Genomic DNA, 25,103 nt, shown 5'->3' with positions numbered 1-25,103 from the left:
AATTAAGTATTTGGTTTGTTTAAATTCACTGCCATAGCTTGAAATTCTATTCCATTTTGTGTAAATAGTAGAGGGTTTTATAGATAGGCTTTTCTAACCCATGATCCAACTGAAGAACACTGGTATAGATTCCAAAATGAGGTAAATTGTGGTAAGTTATTTTGGCCAAGGATAAGTGAAGCTTGCCCAGACCACATATCCCTTTCATGAAGTGTAAAAGAGGTTACACTGAATAAATAGTTCTGCATGTCAACAAGTGAGGTTTCCAGTGGTGAAAAAATAGCTATCAGTAGATACCTACAACATAAATGGGAATTTTCATGTTTAGAGTATGCCAGACAAATCCTGACCACTGCAGTAGATCTTAAAACACATATACAATTCTTTATGTTTTTGTAATTTTTTCTTCCTGGTATTTATGTATTTTTTAATTAATGGATAGCCCTCTTCAAACTAATTCCATAAGCAGCCGAGTATCATTCTTTATAAGGAGACTGGTCCAGGTTTACCACCAGCATTAGTTTTGACATGCAGCTTATATTTTCCCTTTGATCTGTTAGGGTTTTTTCTTTCCCTTTTGTTTTGATTTTTTTTCCTTTTTTTTTTTTAAGTGCCTCATTGGCTACAAGTCTGTGTTTTTTTGATTTTTCTGACATCCGTTTAGAAGCTTTACCATTTCTGACATTCTGTCTCAGAACTCAAATGACAACTTTGCTTACTTCACTCACTCCTTAAATCACAAACTGATAGTGTGGAATGTGTCCGGTCGTCGCATAAAGGAAACCAGGATGAAAGGCCAAGGGGACCCGAGTAAAACTCACTTACAAGCTCAGATGGGAAATAGGCAGCTTGACACCCGGTGTGCTGCTGGGTGAGAACACAGTGGCAGCAGTATGACCTTGTGCAGAACCTGATGTCATCTCACAGAGCCTCCCCTCCCCAGCTTCCTTTGAGTGAGGTTTGCTGTCATCGTTGTTCTGCCTTACCTGACGGATTTGCAGCTCTGCAGAGAAGAGTAGGAAACGAGTAGTAACAGGTTGGATCGCTTTTTTAGGTAACTGTTTGCTGGACCAACCGAGGAAACACATCGTGGGCCCCGAGGAGCTGCCGGGACAAACGTACGACGCCATTCGTCAGTGCAAGCTGGCGTTCGGGCCCGAGTACACCGTGTGTCCCGGGATGGACGTGTGCTCTCGCCTCTGGTGTGCCGTGGTGCGCCAAGGGCAGATGGTCTGTCTGACTAAGAAGCTCCCTGCTGTCGAGGGAACACCGTGTGGAAAAGGAAGGATCTGCCTCCAAGGAAAATGTGTTGACAAAACCAAGAAGAAATACTACTCAGTAAGTTACCGGCTGTGACCCTAGGGGATTTTTAAAGGCGTGATCCTCAAATTGCTGATTTTTGTGAAAGTGAAAGGAACTTTCTGGAAGTCAGATTGAAAGCTGCCTTATTTTTTTAGCTTGTAATTGGATTGTTATTGGCGAGGGATATAGGAAAAATGCTGCTGAGGTTCAGGAAGCATGTTTTCTTCTTGAAGTATGAAAACTTTCATTCCTGGAAAACTGGGAGCATCCTTTCAGAGTAGATGATATGCCCATTCAGTAAATCGGTTATCAGGACATAGCTCTCTGGGCTTCTTGGCCATGGAATGCAAGATAAATTAAGTCCGTAAATTTAATTTACATCCCTCATCTGAAAGGCCCCAGGACCCTAATTGCAGTGAAGGAAAAGGTTGATGAAGTTAATACAAAATATAGTTTCTGGAGCAGAGAAGTTTGTACCTCCAGTGACAGAATCTCCTCTGTCCACTGCGCATCTGAAAGCTCACGAGAACTGTCAGTTCAGATACTTCTAAATTTACTGGGTAGAGAGTAGCCCCACAGAAGAGGTGTGGACTTGTAGAGCTTTGTGAAAATATTTGCAAACTATGAGAACCATTCAAATCAAGCTACAGCCCTTATAACACCCTGTTTTACAGATTTATAGACTTCTACATGCTATTGCAATACTGTTTCTAGGTAGCCAATTTAGCAGAGTTGACAACTCCATCTCTTGCCAGTAATTCAAAGCAATGCCTACACATCACAATAATTGGATTTAATTAATCATAGATTAGCTTTATGAACATATTCTGGGAGCCAGACCCCTTGAAGCCAGTTTAAAGGGCCCTTTTGGTAGGAAAAGCAAAATAAAAGAGAGCAGCACATGAGACTTTGGGCGTTCTTTCTGGTGCATCGGTGTCTTCCGTGGAACAGTGTGAAGGCAGCTGTGTGGAGCAAGGCCTAGTATTGCCTTTGCCAAATGAGATGTTGTCAATGTACAGATAAAAGACAGAAATTAACTCTGCTGGGAGAAAGAAGGCTCCTGATTAAAATGATCAAAGAATTGCTTTCAATGAGGAAAATATTAGCAGCGACTTTGAGATGTCACTTCATCCACCCTTGGATGATGAACTTACCTGCTACTGTTTCTTACGTTCCAGGCTTCAAGCCATGGTAACTGGGGCTCCTGGGGGCCTTGGGGACAGTGCTCCCGTACCTGTGGTGGAGGAGTTCAGTTTGCTTATCGCCACTGCAACAACCCAGCTCCCAGAAACAACGGGCGGTACTGCACGGGCAAGAGGGCCATCTACCGCTCCTGCAACGTCGCTCCCTGCCCCGCCAACGGTGAGTGCCTTCGTGTTCCAGCCTGTCTGTTCATAGACAGTAAATACTGAATATCTGCTGTAGAAGGACACAGCAAAGGTCCACTGTAGTTTCCTCAAAATGTACTTACTAAAGCAAGACATTAATCATTAATACGGTATCGTAATTTCTCACCCACGCCCTCCCCAGACGCCATAGAGAAAGGACACGTGAATGAAAAAAGATTTTCAGTCCTGGAAAATGAAATGTAATGCAAATTTTAGGCCTTTAATGCTTATTATGCCATAGGAACATTTCCAAGCTAAAACAGTTGAAGGATTGGAGGGCCAGTTCTAAGTAGAGAAGTGATGAGATGTATCTTAAAAATTATGTAAAGAAGAAATTGAAATAATAGATGGACATAATGATATTTGCAGCGTAGTCTGAAATGGCCACTAATGATGTGAATAATTCTGCAGCTAAGTCTTTTCGACAAGAGCAGTGTGAAGCAAGGAATGGCTATCAGTCTGATGCAAAGGGTGTCAAGACATTTGTTGAATGGGTCCCCAAGTATGCTGGAGTACTTCCCGGAGATGTCTGCAAGCTCACCTGCCGAGCCAAAGGAACCGGCTATTATGTGGTGTTTTCTCAGAAGGTAATGGCAACTCCAGTCATGATTTCATGCTCCCGTGCAGAAGTGGCCTGTATCTAAAAATCTTTCCCTTCAACCAGGGAAAAGAAGTTAATCCTATGATTCAGAGATTTCACTGTGTGATTAGATTTAATGGTTTGATCCACTGGTTATACATTAGGACCAGAACTGGCCTCTAAAATGAGATGGGTTTTTCCACATCTCAGTATGTGAATTCATGAAAAATATGAGCCTCTTAGTGCTCTCTGCACTAGTTTGTTCTCAGAAGGGGCTAAAGGGGTTTCTGCCTGGAGTTTTCCATTATTCTGGAATTTTAACCCTGAATTAGGTTTAGGGAGTCCAGAGTAAATCTTACAGAGCCAATTAACCTAGCCAAGTAGTATAGATGTGACTTGTGGTCAGTTTGTTCTATCAGATACCACTCAAACTGAAAGTTACCTGTCGCTGCTTTCAGCGCTTTACTAAATTGTTTTTGTGCTGGGGATGTTAGAGAAACTCAGCCTGGTCTGTCGGGCTCTCTGTTCTGAGTAGGTGACATACATAAGTAACTGTGTCGTGCCGGTTGGATCCAAAAAACTCGGTCTTTTCTGTGGCAGTTTTAACTGAGGCTCATTTATTTGATTGCTCAGGTAACTGATGGTACTGAATGTCGACCGTACAGCAACTCAGTCTGCGTCCGAGGAAAATGCATCCGGACTGGTTGCGACGGCATCATCGGCTCAAAGCTCCAGTATGACAAATGTGGGGTGTGTGGAGGAGACAACTCCAGCTGCACAAAAGTCATGGGCACCTTTACCAAAAAGAGGTATTGCTCTCAAGTATTGCTAAATGTATCTTGTGCAAATAATAACTTCGCTAATGTGCTGCTTTCTGTATGTCTCTCAATGCAATTTGCTTTCATATGAAGATTGGGGAAAAAAGTACATTGCCTGTGCTATACTGCACTTTCCAGATGTGTACAGCTGGCTCTTAGCATTACCCTGAAACTAGCAGATCATCATCTGGCAAAACACTGTACCAAGTTCATTTCTGATACAAAGTGCCAGTGATGCAGGTGAGCACCCCATTAATGGGAAGCCTGCCTAGAAAAAGGCATAGCAAGTCATCCTACTTGCTAATCTTGCTGTGTCAGGTGGACTGTGGTTCCTAGAGGACAGAGAAAAAGGAAGAGAAGAAGGAATCAGAAAATTTTTGGGATCGGAATTATCTCCATATCTGAAATTTTGCATTTCCCAGATGTTGTTGCATTAGCAAGTTATGCCCCGAGAAGGTTTTTTCATCTCATCTATTCTGAACGCCAGTGAGAGCATTCCACGTGATTTTGTGACACACATTCCATGTATAACTAATGGAGAGAAGCAGACGGCTGTAAACATCTTACTTAATAGCTGAGAGGGATTATACCCTGAAATCACCTTTTCAGCTGCTGAGTATGTGTGGAGTTTAGATAACTAGATGAGATACCAGAAGTAAACATTGGCTTAAGTGTGACTATATCCCTTCATGTCCATTGGCATAGTATCAATCTCCAGATGGATTTTTGTAAGTCAAAATATTTATAGCAGTTATCCATTTTTTTCTGTCAGAGTTCACCTTTTAACTGTAATAAAACTTAACGCGTTAAGTAAAATAAAAGGAACTGCCCTCATGGTTTTCCCTCACCACGTTGAGGGGGCAGTAGGCTTTGTACTGAGATACCAATGTCAAGTAAGTCTCCTTTATGTCTGGGCTCATTTTCCTCCCTCTCCAATTCCTAAGATTCATAGAAAAATGAGGATTTTAAATTATCATTCATATAGCTTCCAGGGTCTAAGAGGATTGCTAGAGATCCAAAGGTAGGAACTTTTAGTTGACAATTACCACTCAGAATCAGTGACTGCATTAGTGTAACATCTTTATATATAAACTTGATTTTGTTTTATATCTTCCAAATTCTTACATAGCATATTGAAAGCTACCAGAAGTTGAAATATGACTCCTGAAATGACCTTTTATTTCTATGCATTTCAACATAGAGATTAATAGCAGTCAAAAATGGCTTTGAGAGTGAATTTATTCTAAAAATAAACATAACTAATCTTCTTCCTGCTAAACCAATGATTGCTCACCTAACGGTGCCAAAACACCTCTGCCAAAAGGAATGGCTTTCCATACAAATTAGCAACTATATAAACTAAATCTTTTCCAGTTTGTAAACATTGAAATGCCTGGGATGTCTGAATGAAGACAGTGGGAGATTCACTTCATATGATTCAGTAATAATCCTTATGCTGGGATCCAGCCTCCAGCAGAAGTGTTAAAGGGATTCCATGAATTTCAGTGAGGCCAAATTTGTAGAAGTGATACACTTGGAAATGGAGAGGTTTATTATAATTATTCCTGTGAAGTTCCCATCTTACACCTCAAATCACACCTCTAAGTGACATGAGACTGGCCAGAAGGTAAAATATAAATTCAGCCTCAATGCATTTTAAAACGTTGCCCCATTTGGAAAGTCATAATCAACCAGTCACAAGTATCTTCTAACTGGATTTTGATTGGATTTTGGACTGATGAGGATTTATTTTTACTGGAGACGATTCTTTTATGCGAGTAATTGACTTTAAAATAAACCCCTCATTACAATCGTGAAATCTTAATTGTCTGTAAACAGTTTTTACAGTTGTGTATGAAAAGGCAGTGGCTGTAGTAGAATTGTCTTTCCTCCACTGAAAAATGGCAGCTCATGTGTTGCTGTCCTTTGTAATCAAACTGTAGCAATCTGTACATTAAGTGTACAGCAAAACTTAAATGCACAAGTATTTCCCATTGCAGACAATTGCCATAACAGCATTTGTTTGTACTTTTTTTCTTTCAAAGCAGGCAAAACATAATCTTCTGGGAAACTTGCTTCCTGAGAACTTTTTTTAAAAAGCTCTAAAACCAAATTATAAGAAGTTGGGAAAGAGGAGAGTTAATTCTGCAGATATTTCTTTGTGCACGTGAAGTGTTACAGTTCTTTATGCAGACGACTTGAATTCTCCAGTACTGCTTTTAGTTTTTGAACAAATGATTTTGTAACCTTAATGACATGTTTTAACAGACTTATTCTGGCAACTGTTACGTAAAAATATTTGTGCAGTGTTGTAGAGCAGAGTCCCCTGCCTGGGTTTCGCACCATATCCCTTCAGCTTTATGGAGGTGCTAAATCAGTAGAGTTTTAGTCATTGTCCCATAACTGCTGGAAATAGCAGGGAAATAGCACAAGCATTTCATGTGTAGTATGTGCTATCTCTACTCGTGCAGCCAGAAATTCTCAAAATTAGCAATCTGTTCTTTGAACAATCCCAAAGGACACCCCTTCACTTTTATATATTTTTAATGTATTTTCTCATTAAACCTTTCACATATAGGACACTTGCAGTATGGTTTTGTCACGGATTTAGAAATGAAAATACGTGTCTCCAAAGTCCAGCTGGTAGCTTATAGCTATGTATAGTCTTTACATTTTTTTCTATGTATCAGTAAAGTTAAAATAACATACTTGAGATAGTGACAAATTCCAGCACACTTGCACGTTTTGAATGCTTGTCACTTTCGGTAAAAGAGTTTAATACCTTTTTCTAAATCTGAGTTCAGATATTCCATAAGTAGCAACAGAGAGAACTCTGTGATGATACAAATGAAACATTTGGGTGCCCCTCTTATTAAACAATTAATCTTTGGGTTTATGAGTTTCAGAGTAAACAAATTTTTTCTCAGTGATCAAGATTATTTTTAAATGTTCCCAAGGTACATCTACCCAGCTGTTTCTCTGCTCATGCTTTCCTTAATCATCATTTTAGCAAAGACGGCAAGAAACAGCTGTAACCAATGCATATCTCATTATCTTTTCCTTGGCAGGAGACGCATGCATCATATTTCGTATCTCCCACCCTTTGGTGAAATATATGAGCTATCTGTTATTTTTCATTCCTCTTGTATCTGACTTACATAAAATTGTTACTAAAGCTAAAGATTAAGCAATCTGAAAGAAGTGCAATAGAAATTTCTTCAAGAACATAAAGAACAACACAGTAGACCAACAGTGGAACCTGGTCAAATTAATCTAAGATGAGCCTCAATCCAGCTGGATTCAGGGCCTGAACTGAATGAAGCGAGATGTGTCATACCAATGACTTTGTGAGGCATTGCAGTAAGACTTGAGGCTTATTTCATGCTAGCTACTGAATGCTCTTCTTTCTCTCCCTGCATTCAGCAAGGGCTACACGGACGTAGTGAGGATCCCCGAAGGGGCAACCCACATCAAAGTTCGGCAGTTCAAGACTAAGGACCAGAGCAGGTTCACTGCCTACCTGGCCCTGAAGAAGAAAAACGGTGAGTACCTTGTCAATGGGAAATACATGATCTCTACTTCAGAAACAATCATTGACATCAACGGGACTGTCATGAACTACAGCGGATGGAGCCACAGAGACGATTTTTTGCACGCGATGGGACACTCTGCCACAAAGGAGATTCTGATTGTGCAGATACTGGCGACTGATCCAACGCAGCCCGTGGACGTCCGCTACAGTTTCTTCGTGCCAAAGAAACCCGGGCAAATGACTAACTCTGTCACCAGCAAAGTGACTCCGCAGCTCACGCAACCCCGCTGGGTTACGGGGCCGTGGCTCTCCTGTTCTCGAACGTGTGACACGGGATGGCACACCAGGACTGTCCAGTGCAAAGACGGGCATGGAAAACTAGCTAAGGGTTGTCTTCTCTCTCAGAGACCGTCAGCATTTAAACAGTGCTTGTTGAAAAAGTGTTAACCTGTGGTCGTGATCTTCTTTAAAAGAGGTTTGATTAAGCCATTGTTGACATACTGGTATTAGGTCTGCCCAGACAGAGCGAAGCAAAGGCTTCAATGTACTTACATACAGTCTCAAATTATGGGCAGAATCTGCCTATTTGGACCAAATGAAGATGTGCACTGCTTTAAGTAATAGTAGGGTGATCTTAATATGTCAAAAAAACTAAGCATTAAAGTTGTTACAAGCCCTCTGTGTCTGCAAAAATGTAAACTAAAATAATGCAAAAGAAGAAGAACTAGTGAATGGAGGAGCCTGGGATATTTAAAGGTTACAGAATCATCTCCCCTTTTTCACCTACCTCTAATACAGTATGTCCTTAGAAAATGCCACATGTACCCATGATCCCACAGTAGCTTATTTTATACTGTTTTGTAAATATCTTTCATTCAGTATGTCACTTTATATGACATGGTTCTATTAAAAAATGAAAAGACAAACTACATAAGCAAAGTGATTGACCAAAGTATATCTGTAGCCCTTTTGGACTTGGTCCGTTCTTCAAAAAGGGCCACAGATGTTTTACTGGAAAATGAAGAGCTTGCTGCTGGTTTTAAAAAGTAATACCTTTTGGTTTTGACAAAAGGAAATACATTTTCATGCTAGGAATTTCCTGACAGTATATATCATTATTCTATGACAAATACTGTGTATCCACCAAGAAATTCTCAGAAGGAGCATTGCAGCAGCTTGCAGACCAGAACACCCCACGTGTACATTGCTCAAATACCAGGACCATCAGCAGCTCCTCACCATGTGTGTGTCAGGCATGCACAGAAGGAGGATTTGGCTGCTAGGAGGAATTTGTGTACACTGTGCTTGTAAACCTTTCACTTAGTTCCAGCTGTGCCACAGCTTGGGGTCCTTGTTGTCAGTTAACAATAGCTGCTAGCTGCTTCTTTCCACGAAACAAAGGCATACTGTATTTTGTAGAAACTAGTTAGAGAACCAAAAATTACAGATAAGATAATCAAGTGTCTTCTAACTCAGATATTCTGAGGCTGTGTTCAGCTGCTTTCTCTGTTATTTTCTCTATGGCTTCCACCTTGAATCTAACAATGTGTAATGTACCTACATCTTTTCAAGAGGCTATAAAGGTCAAAAAAACACAGCAAGCAGTTAATATTTTATCACTGTTTTGTCCATCATGTCTAACTCTGGTATTCATCTTACCAGCAAAAGTTTGTAACTATTTGTCTTTTTTGATTGTTTTGTGTGTCTTTTGGGGTTTTTTAAATCTATAGAAGGCATTCATGTTTTGTATATCTACCACATTTGGGAGGAAGAGGGGTCACTAGGAAGTCAAACCACATCAGGATGTGGAGGACTTGTCCAATATCAATAAGACTGTTTCCACAGTACAGGCAGTAGCTGGTGATAGTTTTCATTGGCAGCAGTTCCTGAATCCCATTATTGTCTGGTAGAAGTTCTGTTACTGAGGATGGACATTTCACCTTATGCAGGTGAAGGCCTGATATAAATCCTGTTAAAATTGCTTCCTCTTATATCAGCAGGCTTTGAATTAAGCCCTGAGATAATAGGTAGTGAAAGAAACAGTTTAAAAACACTGATGGAATTAGAATCCCATCTGTCTTTTATGCCTTTGTTCATCCACACAGGAGAGTCCAGGATCACAGGAGGATTTTCAGACAAGCCTCACAGCTGTGAGTCAGTGGTCCTCGAGCACCTCAGGCTTTTCTGAAAATCCCATGAAATCAGGAGGGAAAACTTGTTGGAGTGTGTAGCAAGAAGGACAAGTCTGACTCCAGGCTGACACAAACATGTTTTTGCAACTGTGGCATGTTTGTATGAACTCTTAGAAATCATGTGATGATTTCAAAACAGCATAGAGTTGCTACATCCACAACTGTGAAACCTGGAGAAGTATCTATTTTTGTACCTTGTTCTAAATAAACAGTAACAGGGGCAGGGCCTCCTCCTCTGTTAAATGGATCACCAACAAATGTTACTAATCATCTTCAGCTTTCAAAACCGGTGTGGCCTTCTGTTTAGGAGTAGTCCCTATGCAAAATTGTGGGTCTTGAGGAAAACTCCCCATTTAATCTTGATCCCACCCTAAGAACTGAGAGGCTCTGAATATTTGCAGAGAGCCTTCTCTGCCTGTTAAAATAAGATCGCTTTGAAATGCCTTATTTTCCTTTCAGGTAATCAAATTTCTATACTTATCTATATATTACCCATGTTCTAGAACCTCTCGAAAAAGTCAATAACAAATAGAAACCATCATGAGAGGAAAAATCAGGAGATTTAATGTGTCTCAGCACAGACTTAACATTTGTCTCAGCATACAGCTGCTGCATTAAGTGGTATTTGTTTTTCCTGCGTTTTTTCATAATAGACACAGAATGTACAAGTATTTGTGTTTTCATGATGGTAATAATTTATTATATATTCAAAAGGATGAGTAAAGCTTTTGGATGCTATTTAGGCTCCAGAAGAGTAATACCATACGCGGGTATAAATTTAAGGCTTCCTTAGATTAAGAGTATCTTTTCCACTGAAAGAGTTTATTTATATAAATATAAATAAGTATGAGAACAAACCACTATAGTGACTTTACCCTTTTCACCAGTGTAGCAATGAAGCATAGTATCATGAGCAAAGAGCAGTTGCCCTTCTATGGTGAGAGGGCAAAGGGGGCAGACCAAGGCAGGACCCTAAAAGTGTAAGATAAACTAGGTCAGCCTGCTGTAGTTAACACAGCCTGCTGTAGTTAACTGTTACTTTTTTAGGTGTTCTTGGTAGTCAGATTCCAATTCCAAACCTTCCTTCTGTCAGTCATGGCTGTCTCATGTAACTGATGAATGAAGAATTGGTGGAAGGTATCTGAGTTTGTCATGTCCACATCTGTTCCCAACTAAATTCTGTGTCACTCACTTTGTTACATCATTGTTTACATCGCTACCCAGTGTTGCCAAGCTGGAGTCATAAAATGCACCTAGGGGATAGAAACCCAGAGTTTTGCTCTTGGCATATTAAGGAACAGTCCTCAGTTAAATTCACACTGACTTTGGGACACACTTAGGGTGCCCTTAGGTGAATTTGGACCTTTAAGCTTTGGTGGTTTTTACAGCATCTGCTTTTCAAATAAGAGATTCTCATTAGGAAAAAGCCTGTCAACTTTGGTTTGACTGTATACAAGAAATTAAATTTAGCTGCCCTCCTGTGGAAACAGTTTTATCACAAGGGGGAGAGGGAATAATCTTGTGGAATAATAACAGCTGTTTAAAAAAAGAAAAGGGCAACACAGCACTGAAAAAAATAAAGTAATTTATTGTTTTTACAACTGGTATGTGAATGGATGTAATGAATTTATTTATTCTTATTTAACAAAATACCAATTGTGCAAATTCTATATTTAAAATGTTTTACTATCATCTCTGTCTCTCACTTTCTCGCTCTCTTTTAATTTATGCTTCAGATTTGTGTTGAAAGTATGCCTTGTGAGTTTACATAATATATGGCACTGGTTATTTTTTTTTTGTATGATTTTATTTAGAAAACTTTTTTCATGAAACAGGAGTATATGTGTATACATGTGTGCACACTGTATAGATGTATATTCTCTTTCTGCTACCATCTTTTACTTAGAGTAGGTTCTGGATTTGTAATTTTGTGACACCTTGTGCTCAAAGCTCCCTGTTACACTTACACTTCAAAAATCTCTCAACTAGAGAGTCGTAAAGGTCTGTGGACTGAAAAAAACCCATAATGGCTCCTGAAGAAGTCAGACAACAGATTTGCTTCGCTTAGACACGTGCAATTCGTGCTGCACACCTCAGACTGACCAGCGAGGCTGGTGCTTCCATTGAAGCAGGCACAGACTTTTAGTAACTGGGAGTCCTCTATATGTGAATGAAGTTCCTGAGTTGCCAGGGTGGCAAGTGAGTCTTCTCTCATGCAGCTTCTTACATTAAAGTGAAAACACTAAAGAGAAGCTCTTGGGTACCTCTTTAAGAAATAGCTCAAACAATGTATGATTTGGTTTATGAAGCCTGAACCATTATAGAAGGTACTTTTCCAGTGTTTTCACTGTTTATATACATATATAAATATGTATATATGGCTATAAAAGTCAAAAGCCCAGTTTGGAATGCTTTTCAATATTTTACTTCATTGTATTCTAGCTCTTTGCACCACATCAGGAAAAGTTAGATACAAAAAAAGCTAGTAAAGCATGTTTCCATGAAAATAACAATATCTGTTTTACTTCCACTTTTCCTCCAGTTCAACTACTGCAGAACTCAAGGGAACTAATATCAGGTCCAGTGTTAGGGGAAAAATGTGATACAGACAAACGTACAGCTTTTCTGCGGTTTATTTAACAATACAAATGACTCCTGTAGCCACTTCACTGTAAAGGCAGTACTACAGATTGCTTATAAGCAATTTCAAGCTGTTGAAAGTCCCCTTGCCTGCCAGTGCCCACATTCACCTAAGTTAAATTCCAGCTCAGCCTCTCTGCACAGCCCCTGCTGCCACCCAGGCACTACCAAGGACCCAGTGCCAGCCACGAGGCTTTAAATGAATTAGTGGTGGCCGGTGGGTGATGCTGCCTCACTCAAGACACAATCCAAAATGCCATGGAGTGGCTACTAGCCAGGTCCTTGATGATCTTCAGGGCAGGCTTTAAATAGGATTTCTAGGGATGGCTCATTAACAATTGTGGGCTTTCAGCAATATGTTTAGGTGAATGTTTTTCCTCATGCCAATGAATGCCATGGTGTTCTTTGTCACTGAGGGAGATGGAGCCTATGACAAGAGGCAAAATTGGATTCTCTGAGCATGGGCTGCAATTTTCATGAAAAAAGTTGCTTGGTTTGGAGGGGTTTGTTCCTTTTTTTAATTAAATGATTAATTTTTATAGAGCTGCCAGAGTGCATCATTGCATTCATACTTGTTATTTGCAACATTTTTGAGAGGGTGTTTTCTGTGGGTACGCTGATACTAACTTGTATGGTAAAGCTATTTCAACATCCTTGCTTTAAATAACATTGCAAATGCAGGTATTTCTGGTTTATCAGGTGTACCAGTAATGACTCTTAATGTAAGGGAAACTAGGTCCTCAGCTGGGACCCCAGAAGGTGGCTTTGAGCCTTAGAAGATTTTATCACAAGTGCAAATTTTCAGTGACAGAGTGCAAAATTTGAAATGCCCAAACGCAGGTGAGTGGTGTAGGAGCTTCTCTCCAGACACATCACACCAAGCACCCCAGTCCCACCCCGCTGCTCTGCACACTGCAGGCTTTTACACGTTGAAGACAAAACCCACAGCGTCGTTCGCTCTGGATGTTGTCTGTGGGGGCTCATGGTCACTGTAAGGACAGTAAAATCATCTCCACACACATCAGCCTGGCTTGGTCCGTGTTGAAACTCATACATGGGCACATGTAGAGCTTCCCCGTGGCTAAATGCAAAGTGCATAGTTTTTGTGTGTGCATGTGTATGCTTGTGTATATATAAACATGTACATGTACATACATACAGAAGCAAGTTTTCGGGGTCTCCAGTACTCCCACTCACAGGGGGAAAAAGTTACACTGGGTTTAGTTATATCTGTGTAAATTTAGAGTAACTTCATTACATCATTTGGCTTTGCAGGAGGTGCTTCAGACTTATACCACTGTAAGTGACAGCATAACTTTAATTTATAGTAACTGGTTTACACTATTTATCATATGAACTGTGAAATCTTCAAATAGTTTATCATATGAAACATAGTGACAGTCAAGCATAAGTGCATTGTTAAAATCCCACCAGATACAGGAAATAATACGCTGAATTCAAGTTGGAGACAGTGTATACTCCTGTACAGCAATAAACCCCTTTAACCTCTATAGCCAGGTCATCTGCCCAGCACCAGATAAGATAAAATGAACGAGGTATTGTAGGAAGGACTAAGGGGAAAGCACAATGTTTGGTTTTGCTTAGTTTACTTCACGTGCCTCTTTATACACTGTTGGTGTCAGCATATTCTGGGGAGTGTCACTTTGTGCATTACAGATAACTTGGCTGAAATACCAGTACCCTTTGTAAAAACAAGATGTGTCACAAAACTCTTTTTTCATCCTAGTATGTGTCCAACCGAAGAGTTAACATTTTTAGAGCACTACTATGTCAGCCAGTTTACATCCTAAAAATATGTTATGCAAAATAAAGATTCATTTGAACTGAATTGTACAAGGTCTACACTGTACTATGACACATTGAAGGCCAATATTTTGTTTTGTGAACTATTACATATGTATAATTTACCAGTTGTAATCTTGAAACATTTGATTCTGTGATTTCAGTAAAAGTAATAAATACAAACTGTATCATAGGTCCAAAATATTTGTTTATATGGTATGTTCGGGGCAACTGTTTGCTGTTTGTGCCCCACTACAGACAGAAGCGCATAAAGAGCTGATTTCTACATTAAGGCATAAATATCCTTTCTCTATGTAAACACTGCACTTTAGTTGTGGTTGGGTGGAGTTCCAGCAAAGCGTTTGGAGGAGTCAAGACACATAACAGGAAAGTGCAGAAGGGGGCATTCGGTGCCCTTCCAGAGCCTCAGACAAAGATCCCTATTACAAAGATTTACTCTTCCAATAGAACCATATTATTATACCTTATATTTCATTTTTCACGCTGATTTCTTGCTTATCCTTTCACATTGCACGACATTAAGTTGGAGTTTTTCTTGTTCCCAGAAATTATGCTTTCCAAAGAGGTGTTCTTCCCCAGAGTAAAAGCAAACTCATCGTGTCTAAATCTTACTCCATGTGCATGTCTAATTTATTGATTGCTGGTGGTTTTTATGAGTTTGGGATTTTGCTTTTTATTAATTTGGAGGTTTTGCCTTTATTTTGTTTTACAAACTGTGAATGAAATTGGTTCTTATTTACAGAAACAGTTTTATACATGCCAAGAATAGCTTTTCTTCCTAGGCTGTTCAAACAAAGGCAGTGAAGCTTTACAGAGCCATCAGTACCTATAGAGGGGCCCAAGGTCTTCAGAAAAAACTGGCTAATAAATCTGCTTGAAGAGAGCTGTTCTACTAGTGCTTGATATATGCACAATATTTCATACTTTTAATATTACTACTGTCTATAGAGAGAAATACACATATATAAAGATATTTTAGAAAATCTTGCTTATACATTTACACTAATGGTTATAAGGCTGGTCACTGCCCATCAAGTCTACGCCAGTCAACACCAGTGAAGGGTGCAGTGAAAAACCTGTGCTAGAAGGCAGTTTTGGCACTTACCCTGCCTAAATGTTTCAGGGAGATGGATCATCTGCTACAGTCTTCAGTAAAAGTTGACTAACAGGTTTTCACCCCTCCCTGCATCTTTCCTCAGCCAGGGTCCTAGAGCAGTGCAAAACCTCCTCTAACACCTTGTCTCCTCCTGCCCACCTGCAGGTAGAAATACCAGATATGCAAACAAGCCACAACTTTACCCTCTACTTTCATTTTGCCTCCTACAGAACTCTGCAAGTGTTACCATCTCAGAGATAAGTCAGCACCTCCTCCATATCTCTCTCTGCATGGCAAGCTGCAGTGTCACCAGGTGATTATAGCAGGTCCTATCTCCCCAAAATTCCATTTTTATTTTCCATTTTAGAGTTTGCAGTAGCTCAGAGAAAGCGATTACTGGGAACAGAAATCCATTCATATACAAATCAAATAAAGCAGACACAGCAGTATAGACTTTCTCAAATGTCCAACGCTGCCATAATCCCATTATTCTGCAGAGACTGTTCTGTATCAGGAAGATGAACTCATTCTCTCTTAATGTATTTTCCATCTCTTCATAATGTGACATTTCACCTCTTCAGAAACTATCCATAATTACATGTGAGGAGGGAGACTTCTATTCCCAAGATTCTGAACTTGCAGACCCAAATCTCATTTTTAGGTGGGGATGCAAGATGGATTTGATCCAATTTCAGTCTTCTAGCCAAACTGATCCTTTTTTTTTAAGAAAAAAAATAGTTTTGGAAACCTCAAAATACATCCAGTAATCAAACTAGAAAATGTACAAGCCTTTCCACATTGCTTACACTGTTCCTCTCACTCTCCTTATGCTGTGCTCTGCGAAGTTTAAAGTAATAAATTCATCATACTTAGACCACTCAGCATTCTAAGCTGACCCAAGGATAGGGTTGAAGAGCAAATGTGTGGGAAAAATAATCTAAAAAAAGCCAAAGAAAAATTATTATTTTCCATGCTTGGAAGGCCAGGGCAGCAATCTCTTTGCTTTCCCTTGATCATTCTGGGGAAAAACACATCTAAATGAAAGTGCACAGACATTTTCTTAAGCAGCTGCTCAAGAAAGTTTTGTTGTAGCAATTGTGTGCAGCCTAAGGATGAGCTTATTAAAATGGCCACTTTGGCCATTGCCACCATAGTCTGACTGCTCCAAGTGTTGCTTAACAAATACAGTAAGACCGGGAAGTTGGATGAAATTCTGGAGAACACGTGCACGTAGGTATGGGAGAGAGAGGGGTGTCTCAGAAGGTGGAAGGGGTTAGAAGTGTTGCACTCTGTAACCTTTATTAGCTTTAATGCATCTTGGCACAGGAAGCTCATAAGCATCTATTTATGCCTACCTGTAATTTGGTTCAGTGATGTGCCTTTGTTTTATTTCTTCCATCTATTCCACTGTCTCAGTAAACCCAAAGGACCTAAACTTGTAGAATTAAGCCAAGCCCTCCTGCATGCCCCTGACCACAGAAGGGTGCATTCTGCTAAGCAGTCTCCTGTTAGCAGCAGCACTTCCCATAAGTCATGACAGTTGCCAGCTGGGCTCCAAAGGAACAGAAACCCCTGCCCTCGCAGCTGCCAGAAGTGGAGGGCAGGGGGCTGAACCCCACAGCGCATCTGAGAGCCCTGCCGGCATTGACTCTCACCGTGTCACAGGGTGAAACCAGCTGAACTTTCAGATCCTGCACAAGGTCAAGGACATGCCTGTCTCTGGCTCATCTGGATGCTTCGCACAGGTGTGCATCAGAAATCAATCTTTTAAATAGCGCCAACTCTACTTCTGTCCTTTTTTCACCCTTGCACAGTTGCAGTGTTATTTTGAGAGAGTGCAGTCAAAATGGATTTTGCATTGTTTGCTCTGCAGGCACTGAGGCCCTTGCTCCTTTCAAGCTTTAGGCTGCTGTTGGCAGTAGGTGCTGTGCCCAGCCCTCTGCTGATGGGAGCCAGATGTTCTCATGCCCATGGATAATTTTGCTTACCTGCTGTAAAGTTTGAAGCCCATATGCCCTGGTGAGGTTTGCGGGTGTAAATTCTGCTCTAGCCATGCCAGTAATCACATAAGGGCCATCCACGTGTTAGTGCACATAAACTGTACATTTTTGAAAAAAAAAAAAAAAATGCAAATTGCACTTGACTGGCACTGCAACAGAGCAGCCGAAAAACCATGGAGGCACCACAGAGAAACAACTGCCTGGTAAAGCAGGCAGGAACCAGCACAGTGAGCACCACTACAGTCCTGTCGTGCCTGAGAGCATCAGGTAACTCACATCTTGAAATAGTTGAGAGCTGGCAGCAGGCCACCCAGAGAATTGCTCAGATGGCAGCTACCCAATGGGTTGGCAAACAAGCTTAGTTACCTAGTAAAGGTGGTCTGTAACTAAAGGGTAACAAAAATTATACTGGAAACGTTCAGAGCACTTTAAAGTGGTCAATTTAAAACAGGGCTCTGCCCACTGGAAGTGGTCCTTTGCCGAAGGCCTCACTGTGCTAGGGCTGGTTTGTCCAGAAAAAACAGTGTTAGATACATTCTGTGTGGGCTGGGAGGAATGTTTTCTCACTGATATTTATGTGGCATGCTAAGATCTGACAGCCATCCAGAGGGGTTTGGGCCAATATTTCATTTTAAATACATGCTGCACACAGCCAAATAAAGGCACATGAAATGGCATGGCTTCTGAGGGATAAACCGAATGGCAGACCCTGTATGGTAAACCAGAGGCTACGGAGATATAGGTTGTTTCGACAGGAATTTGAGCTATGAAAGGATTTAAGGGGAAATTACCAACCAGTCTGGCATTCAAATGCCAAAATACACAGTCAGACTCTTGGCTGCACAGGCACGCTGTAATGCTCTTCAGCTTCACTTCAAAGGGAGAAGGGAAGTGGCAGAACTCCTCTGTGGAAACCTCAGCCTCTCCATGAATGCAGGAAATCACCATCACAACTCTGCCCGTTCGTCGGAATAAAATGAAACGGTGAAGAATTATATAGGAAGAACTTTTCCTTCAGAGGAGAGGAGAAAGAACCAAAGGATTTGTTTCCCCCTCCATCAGAATGTTTATTATTTTGGGATAGATTTGTTGTGTATTTTTGGCTATTTTTTCCCCCAAAAATAGTTTCTTAAGGCTGGGCAGAGACAGAGCCAGAACAAGTTGTAATGTTACTGTGGAACAGCTTTGCCTCCAAAAGATCCCTGCCTGCCTCAGCCTGGGAAGGCCTTTCCAGTGTGGCTCCAGTCTCAGGCTCCTCTTCCCCAGAGTCCGCACCTTCCACCCCAGGAGCCATTTCCTTTGGCCGCATTCATAATGTGTATTCAAATCATCACCTGGTTTGTTTTCAGAGCTAGTCAGATTTCTAGAAATATGTAAAAGAGGATGTTAAATACCTAGAAGACTAGGAAAAAGAAAGACATTGGCAAAAAAAAATTAAGAGATGTAGTTACTTCTCATTTACAGCTACAAAAGAAAAAAGCTGGGGAAAAACTCCAAGAAAGAACAGTATCTGTGAACAGGATCTTTTCTCTTTTGTATCTGGATCTAAGCAATAACCAGGCAGCATCCAAAAACTTTGGAAAACTCAGGGAGTTGATTTAGATCTCACAGAACTCAATATCTTTGGGTAAGCTTTAAAATATAAAACAGAACAGCTAAAATAAGAGAATGGGGCAGTAGTAGAGGAAAAAATGCTTTACTTTTCAATTAGATACAGCAAGGAAGAAGTAGTAACTAAGATAATCCCAGGTTTAGGATAATTTCATACAAGATTAAACTTATCAGCTAAATATAAGGAACAAAAATTTTTGATTCCAAAACAATAAATATGGATTTCCATTGGAAGCAGTACCTTAAGACTTCATAGCCCAGTTATTCATGAGAATGTGAATATTGTTACTAAAATCCTGAAGATTGCAGCCCAGATGGGTTTATAATTTCAAGCCTTTTCAAAGCTTTGTTATTTTTTTAATTAGATATTCCAGGAGGTTCCTACACTTGCATGGAAGCAATTGTAGCTGCAATATGCATTACAACCCACAAAGGTGTGGAAGTGAATCAGTCATTCCAAATGTACTTCTTAATGTAACGCTGGCTTTCAAAGCAAAGGGTTAGCAGGTAAACTAGAGTTTCTTCTTTACACCTGCTCAGACCAGCAAGACGTACCATAGGAAACACACTTCAGACACCTGGGATTTAGGCATAAGCTTGATTAACAAGTAACCCAGGGCTCTTGGTGTCGTCACACAAGAGAAAGCCATTGGCTGAATGAGGTGGGAATGTGGCTGCACTTCTCCTGTGCGTGGGACCAGGACCAGGGTCCCAGCTGAAGGTGCACCATGACCGTGGGTTGCTCACTGCGAGGCAGTCTCATAGGTGCTGACCCCAGAAATTTGTCAGAATGAAGGGATAAAGCCTGCCTGGGAGCCAGTCTTTAAGCAGGGGCACGAGGCCAATTCACTAGTAAATAAATAGCTTGGTCATTTGGGACATGTCTCAAAGCAATACAGGAAAGTAGCTAAAGGACCACAAAAACTACACTGGTGTCTATATGGCAATAGACTGAGGTTGTTTTAGCAGTGTGAAATGTTTTCTGATTCCACCAGCACACAAAAAGTGCCAAAGTAATTTGCCAGTGACAATAATGTGTAGTGTAATGTTGAGGATGAAAAACCTTCAGCTGGGTTTCACCCAGTATAAACCATCCCTGGCTCTACTCCAGTAATATGCAGTGTCAACCACCTATATCTGGGCTTTTTATCTGAGTAGTAGCTGCCACTTGAATAGAGATAAATATTAAATTATGTCTATACTTAAGGCAGAGTCCTTAGTGTTGACTTAAAATGTAACTTTTATTTCTAAATCATTGCAGTGAATTTGTAAATCCCCTCCTTAAAGCTTTTGAAAAACATATTATTTTTTTACTCTGCTATTTAACACCATAGTGTGATTCTAGCCAAAACCCAAAATCCCACGCAAGGCAGATTATGTTCAGTTCTCTGGCTGTCTACATATTTTCCTCTTCTATGTACCTTACAAGCCAAAGCCTGAATATAGCCCTAAAAGCATATCCTCAGCATACACTCAGGAGACCACATTCAGTATCCTGCCACCCATCATATTGAACTGATTGTTTCTACCAGGATTGTTAATAAAACCATAATTTCAAAAATGTCTCTTTACTTAAAACATTTTTTTCTAATGGTATAGTAGTTATGGCAACTGCTTCCTGCCACCTCTGCTGCCAAAAGCCACAATCCATCCATGAAAAAGAGCTCCTCCATCCAAACACATTTTTCAGTGGACAGCAGCATTCCCTGGCTGGAGCACACTCTTCCTTTCCCTTCTGGCAAACTGAAAGCCAAACAAAATCTGTAACAAATGTGAGCTAAGAGTGAGGAATTAAGTGAACTTCTTACAAATGACTTTGTATTTTTACACGTACATGCAATAGAAAAGAAATAGAAAAATCTCTCAGGGAGAGTCGAGGGGGAAAAAAAGCCAGTCAACCCCAAGGGTTGTTCAATGAAAGAAAATGTTTTCCTTTCTTAGAACACGTTTGGAATTCAAACTCTTAAAAGTCTTGGCATAATAGTAATTAAGAAATTGGTGAGTTATTTCCCCTTTTTTCTCAGTTTTATTCTACCACAGAGGTCAGTGGTAGGATTTCTTAAGTCTGGTGTATTTCCTGCCTGATGATCAAAGTTTGCTTTGTGAACCTGAAAATAAAATGTTCCTATTCTTTGCTAGTACCATAACTCTGTTTCTATGGGCAGGTCTTTCTGGTCTTGACACAAAATAATTCTTAAATTTCATGTTGGACAACATGCTAAAGCTTTTAGAAAAGCTTTACTATTACTTTTGTAGGCTATATTAATAAATATTATTTTCCTGCCGATGTGTAATTCCAGTGCAGAGTTATGTGGAGCTTGCTTGTCTTTCCCCTGCTTTGTTGCTTGTGACCTTTTACCCACTCAGAAAATAATTAGTACGTTTTCCAGCAGATAGTTGGATGATTTCATGCTCTCTTATTATGAGAAAACATTGTAACAGAGCAATGCTTTGAGCGAACAGTTCAATGTGCTGTTCCTTCAAGCCCCTGTGTAGCAAATATAAATTTACAAGAATGTCAAAAATTGAACGAATCAAGAATGAAAAGCCACTTATAAAGCAGGAATTCTCTAATATTGACTGAATTTGGAAATTTTATTAAAATGCAACACAACCATCATGATTCAAGTCACTTTGGGATTTTTGGCTGCATGTGAGAGGATAAGGCATGAGTTCCAGGTCTAATTAGGCATTGCACGCATTGTGATCATTAATAATTTCCACCACAGTAGCTTCAGCCTACAAGATATTTTGCAAACAAATAGAAGAAACAGGGCGTAGACAGTGTAAGCACCCAAACACACACAGAGTACACAAGCTTGAAGTCATGAAAAACAGAAGAGAATGAAATGTAACAGCAGAGACATGGATCCAACCCCAGGTTCAGCAATGGGACTGCATTGCCCAGTACTCTGTGTCAATGCAGTGCTCACTCACTGAAACCCTTTTTCTCCCCAAGAAGGGCCCGCCTTGCTGAGACTTTTGCCTCCAAAATGGTTGTCACTGCCTCTGTGCAAGTGATGTATTGTATAGCTATGTTAGGCATTTTAGCTTCTTTTATCCGGTAAGTACAGCAACAGGACTTCAGCCTTTGGAAGTCCCTTCCCACTGGGCAGTTTAACGGCAGGAGTCATCAAGTAGGCCCCTCACACATGTCCTTAGTGTGTGACTGAGCTGTGTGGGTAATGGTGGAGTTACACAAACCCTCTCCAGAGTAGTGGCAGAAAGGGAGAAAGGCTGTACACCTACAGGAATGTCTGCTCCCTGCTTTTGTCTCCAGTTCCCAACCTTGAGCTAGCATGCATTGCAGCAACAGAGAAATTAAAAGAAATGAGAAGAAAAAGCAAAGCATATACATATAATGGCATGAAATAAATTGAAGTTTGTATCTCCAAGGATTTACTGATTAATTCATTGCTTGGATTTTCTCCCAAATAAATTATGCTGGATTGATGCGAGACTAGTCTAACTAAAAGATAGCGTTGCCATTCAAAACCTAATCCTAATCAAATATCCCCAAGTTCCCCTTAACTGTGAAGTTGAGCTGCAAGATTTCAGAATTTGCCTATGCTTACACAGGTCAAATGAAGTGGTGACAAATAGACACCAGAAGATATCCTTACCCCTGTTTCCCAGCTGAAGCAACTGGAAGACATAAAAGTCATAATTATCCTGTTTTAAGTCACACAGTGAGCAGAACCACAGCCAGGAATGTACCATGGGCTTCTAGGCTCCAAAATAGTGATATAAAACAACTGTTCCTCTGTTACCAGGATTTTTTACAGCTGCTTTCAGCATCAGGTTTACGTTCTCAGTTATTTTTTTCATTCCAGCCACCTCTTGCAGCTGCATGCACAGAAGCAGTTCCACACTGCAGACAGGAGTGCTGGCCCTGCCTACAGCAACTCTTAAAGCACCTTTAATTAGTCAACCCAGGCATCTTTGCTAATTGACAGAGAATCACAGAATCATTTAGGTTGGAAAAGACCTGCAAGATTGTCGAGTCTAACCTTTGACTGACCACATGACCTTGTCAACTGAATGACAATATTAATTGCCACATCCAGTGGATTCTTGAACACCTCCAGGGATGGTGATCCAACACCTTCCTGGTAGCTCGTTCCAATGCCTGACAACCCTCTCCATGAAGAAATTGTTCCTGATGTCCAACCTAAACCTTCCCTGGCCCAGCTTTATGCTGCATCCTCTTGGCCTGTCATTATTTGCCTGGGAGACCCCCACCTGTCTGCAACATCCTGTCAGGTAGTTGTGGAGAGCAGGAAGGTCACTCCTGAGACTCCTTTTCTCTGGGATGAGCCCCCCACAGCTGCCCCAAGTGCTCCTCATCAGACTTGTGGTCCAGACCCTTCCCTATCTCTGTTGCACTTCTCTGGACATGCTCCAGCTCCTCAGTGTCTTTCTTGCAGTGAGGGGCCCAGAAATGGACACAGCACTCAAGGTGTGGACTCATTAGTGCCCAGCACAGGGGGACAATCACTGCCCTGATCCTGCTGGCCACACTATTGCTGATACAGGCCAGGATGCCACTGGTCACCTTGCCCACCTGGGCACACATTGGCTTGTGTTCAGCTACTGTTGACCAGCACTCCCAAGTCCTTTTCCCCTGGGCAGCTCTCCAGCCACACTGCCCCAAACCTGTAGCACCCTACAGGTTCTTGTTTCTCCCCACTGGTCTCTATTGTTATATGTAGGGGATGCTTCCCTGTTTGCTGCATCCCTGGTCTCCGACTGCTCCCACAGACTGCATTATGGAACAATGGTTGACTTCTCTGTGAGCAGGTCTATAAAGACAAACACTGCTGTCATAAACTATTCCAGTGGCATGTTGTCTGCCAAGACTGTATTACACCATTCCTCTTATTAATTTTTTTAAGTCTAAATATATAAAACTGCTACAACTCTTTCATAGGCTTTCAAGAATGTAAAAAAAAATATTTTGACACTGGGGAGGGGCTTTCTCGCAAGGACTTTTGAATCTGCATCTGAACAGGGTTTATAGGTGCCTTTTGGATTCAACAGAGAGAGAATGGGCACTTCATACATGTGATTCTTCTCACCCTACAGGGGATGTCCATAATAGGTTAGATGGATCACACATTAAAAACGTGTATTTCTTTCCAGTGACAAAGGGACATGGGGTTCAGATGTAGACAGTTACAGTGCAGATGTCTGTAGCTGAGTGAGAGGAATCTCATTCCAGTTTCAAGGGCTGAAAGTGCTTGGGAGCAGTATCCTGTTTCCAAAGAGTTTTCAAGTAAAAACTGAGTTCCAAATGGCTATAATTCTTTCCAAAAATTGACTGGATGAAGGCAGGTTTGTTCTGCAGCATTTTTTTTCACTGAGCTACCATTGTGAGAATTAGTAATGTTCCAATTCAGACTCTCTCCCTCCCTATCATCCCTCCTCCTTATGTCCTCCAGCTCTTACTTCATTGGAAAGTTATCTTCAAGCTCATAAGAAACTATACCTCTTCTCCTCATAGAAAATATTTGCAGTGAATTCAAATCCCCTCAGAATGTAAAGGTTGCAATGATTGCCAGAAAAATGCTTTGCTTACCTCCCCCTGCCCAGAACATATTCATGTGGAGTGACCTAATTTTTACGCCAAGACTTATTTGTGGGGGCCTTTTTTAATTAAAATGAAGTTGTTTAAAATCAAATTATGAAGGCCTTGGAGAGATGCACAAGTATTTCCTTCACTTAGCCTTGATATACAATATTAAAATCGTATGTAACTACAGAGCTTTCAATTTTTGAATTATATATTAGTACTGGTTATTACAACTCAGTATCCCTGTTACACATCAATACTGGTAAGCCTTTAGTTTCAACGAGCTGTGACTATGAGATCCAAAATGTGACCATGAAATACACGGAGGCTTTGAATGCTATGCATTGTGCAGAATCTCTCAGTGAGTAAATCTTGTTGCTGTGCTACAAGAACAAAGGGAGTCCAGCTTCTCGCCCATTCGCTGTGTGTGTACTGCCACTATCTCTTCTTTTTTGGCTTCTTTACTCCATGGTGAATAAATATAATCAAGTCAGCTGCTGCTTTCATGTCTGTGCACAGTTTTTCTGCAGGTGTCACTAAATTCTCTT

General features: G+C 40.7%; 1 protein-coding gene across 1 annotated transcript in view; it reads left to right on the top strand.

The window, feature by feature from the left end:
- ADAMTS5 (ADAM metallopeptidase with thrombospondin type 1 motif 5) overlaps positions 1–14,457 on the top strand; it is a 46,966-nt gene extending 32,509 nt beyond the window's left edge. The window contains exons 4-8 of the mRNA XM_027744149.2: positions 1,055–1,338; positions 2,481–2,664; positions 3,102–3,277; positions 3,904–4,079; positions 7,512–14,457. Of these exons, the coding sequence (XP_027599950.1) occupies positions 1,055–1,338; positions 2,481–2,664; positions 3,102–3,277; positions 3,904–4,079; positions 7,512–8,067 (1,376 nt within the window). The 3' untranslated portion in view covers positions 8,068–14,457. The remainder of the gene's footprint in view (positions 1–1,054; positions 1,339–2,480; positions 2,665–3,101; positions 3,278–3,903; positions 4,080–7,511) is intronic.
- The last annotated feature ends 10,646 nt before the right edge of the window (positions 14,458–25,103 follow it).

Source organism: Pipra filicauda, unplaced genomic scaffold (genome assembly GCF_003945595.2).
Source record: "Pipra filicauda isolate LSUMZ 115617 unplaced genomic scaffold, ASM394559v2 scaffold171_size1565689_pilon, whole genome shotgun sequence".
NCBI lineage: Eukaryota > Metazoa > Chordata > Aves > Passeriformes > Pipridae > Pipra > Pipra filicauda.
The sequence above is the reverse complement of the archived record's forward strand: the minus strand, read 5'-3'. Positions and strand labels throughout refer to the sequence as shown.